We start from the raw sequence: 2550 nt of genomic DNA on the forward strand, positions 1-2550 counted from the left end.
GTCTTGTGATTATTTGACAGGAGTTTTACTTTTAAACCGTAAGTGTATTTAATTTAGTTATGTTAGTTATGATAGCTTAGTTATGATGTAAATACAATAAAAATTAAACCAAGATTTATAATAATTATCATTTTGATCCATACATTGGTAATGTCTGACTGGACCTCGTGACACTTTACTGTATGTTCAATAAATTGGGCCCCGAGGTCAGAAAGGTTAAGAGCCTCTGGTTTAACACAATCATAATGATTGTGGGCATATACTGCATCATATTGAATGCAGACTTGTGAAATGAATTGAATGGAAATTGTATCATGACAGACTTTGTATCATCAGTCAAACAAATTAATATGGTATTGTGATAAAGTTGTGGATTTACACCCTTTATTATCCATGGGTTTACAGCAGCCACACTGCAGTGTGACCTCTGTTTGTGCTGTAACATACCAACATGTCTGCAGCACTGACACATTTTAATTTTAAAATTAGACTGATTTCATCATCATCATCATCACTTTATTCATATCGCACTTTTAAAACAACAGTGTTGACCAAAGTGCTTCACAAACACAATACAATAAAACTAATAATAAACTGTAAACATAATATAAAGACAAATAACAAATTCCCGATGTAGCTCAAACTGAAGAGTTAAAAGCCAGTGTAAAAAAGTGAGTTTTTAAGTCAGATTTAAAAGACTGAACAGACACTGCAGTACTGGTCTCAAGTTGTTCCAGAGTCTGAGGACCACCACAGTAAAAGCCTGTTCCTCTCTACACTTTAGTTTTACCTTTGGCTGCACTAAAAGCATCTGATTAGAAGATCTCAGTTCTCTGTTTGGGGTATAAAAGTGCAACAGGGCCAATAAATAACTGGGTGCCAGACCATTTAAAACTTCAAACGTAAGTAAAAGAATCTTAAAATCAATATGAAAGTGAACAGGCAGCCAGTGCAGGTCAGATAAAACAGGACTGATGTGAACCTGTTAAAAGACTCGCAGCAGCGTTCTGGACTAACTGCAAGTGATGGACAGATGACTGTTCCAAACCAACATATAAAGAGTTACAATAGTCCAGTCTAGATGTAATTAAATAGATTTAACAGTGAGCAACACCAGCAGGCTGCTAAACCATAAGCTAATGCTAAAAGCTAAGCTTTTTTCAGTCTCTCAGTCAGTGTGCTGTCTCAGTCTTTTAATGAGGCGAGTGATAGATTCTGTTCATTATTTTGTTCATAGTTTTTATGTTTTAAAAGTGAAGAAGGACAGAACAGATGACTGAACTAATTACTCTGTATGACCAAGCCTTGGTTGTGCAGGAGAAAAAAGGTTTATGTTGTGGTCGTTCGTAGCCTCCCAACACAGCGTAGCCAACAGGCCTTAATTCTTCAGATGTGTGTGTGTTCCTGGAATGTTTTCCTCTTGTTAGTAGGAAAACAAACTATTTTAGGAACAAAATAAAGTTTTCTTAACTGCAGAGTAGAGCTATGAGGTGTGAAGCACAAGATGAAATTAATTTAAACAGATTTAACTTATGGTTCTGCAATCTGCAGGCCTGTGCTACAAAAACATGAACTAATGAAAGCTTTGGATTCAGATTCAGTGTCTGCAGATCCTTATTTTTCAACGACTCAGATCAATATCAGGACAAATTCATCTGCACAGGGACGTCTGTAGTTTTATCCTGCAGGCAGAGTGAGTGAACGCTGAGAAGTTGTTTTTTGTGTCTCACCTGGCATTTGGACAAATGAAGGTGGAGTGGTTGACCCTCCCTGTGAAGAAGACATGAAACGTTAGAAAACATTTAAACAACATGGTTGTATTTTAACTTTATGTAAGCATGGAATGTGACTTCAGTATTATAAAAACACTGTGGAAATGTCTGCTCTTCTCCCTTTGGTTTTGTTATTTTTGTCAAAGGTAACAATGTCCACTTGTTATGAACTGTAGCCCAAACAAAAATTCAGTTCAATTTATTTAAATATCACCAAATCACACACAAAAACTAAAATAAAACACCGCAGGGCACTGTGCAGAAAAGTTGCACACATTATAAAATGCCAGTTAGTAAAAGTTATCAGTCTAAGGAAGCCAGCAGATGACATCAGATCGTCACTTAGTCACAGTCTACATCCTGAGCAGCTTATTGTGACAGTGGAGTGGAGCACCTCCCTACAGGAAGAAACCTCCAGCAGAACCAGAACCAGGCTCAGGACAAACAGACACAACCAGCTGGAATAAAGGGAGAACAGTAAACTGGCTCAGAGAAACACAGAATGACTGGTCTACATGTAAGATGGACACTGATAGAGATGATAACAAACATGAAGAGGTGGAGAGTAAGGAAATGAAGTGTACTTCACTTTAAGCAGTCTAAACCAGGCATGGTCAGTCCTGGTCCTGCAGGTTTGACTTGTTTCTCTGCTCCAACACACCTGATATGAAGGAATAGATGATTATCAGGCTTCTGCAGTACGGAGCACCAACACTGACATAATTAGAAATAAAAGCAGAATTATATGAACCACTAAATAAATACACTTAAAATGCAC

General features: G+C 37.4%; 1 protein-coding gene across 1 annotated transcript in view; it reads right to left on the bottom strand.

Annotated features, from left to right (window-relative positions):
* pou2af2 (POU class 2 homeobox associating factor 2) overlaps nt 1-1770 on the bottom strand; it is a gene marked incomplete at its 5' end in the record, with an annotated part of 9297 nt that extends 7527 nt beyond the window's left edge. Inside the window, 1 exon segment of the mRNA XM_014004418.1 lies at nt 1731-1770. Within this exon segment, the coding sequence (XP_013859872.1) occupies nt 1731-1770 (40 nt within the window).
* Nucleotides 1771-2550: the final 780 nt, after the last annotated feature.

Source organism: Austrofundulus limnaeus, unplaced genomic scaffold (assembly GCF_001266775.1).
Source record: "Austrofundulus limnaeus strain Quisiro unplaced genomic scaffold, Austrofundulus_limnaeus-1.0 Scaffold23, whole genome shotgun sequence".
Classification (NCBI taxonomy): domain Eukaryota; kingdom Metazoa; phylum Chordata; class Actinopteri; order Cyprinodontiformes; family Rivulidae; genus Austrofundulus; species Austrofundulus limnaeus.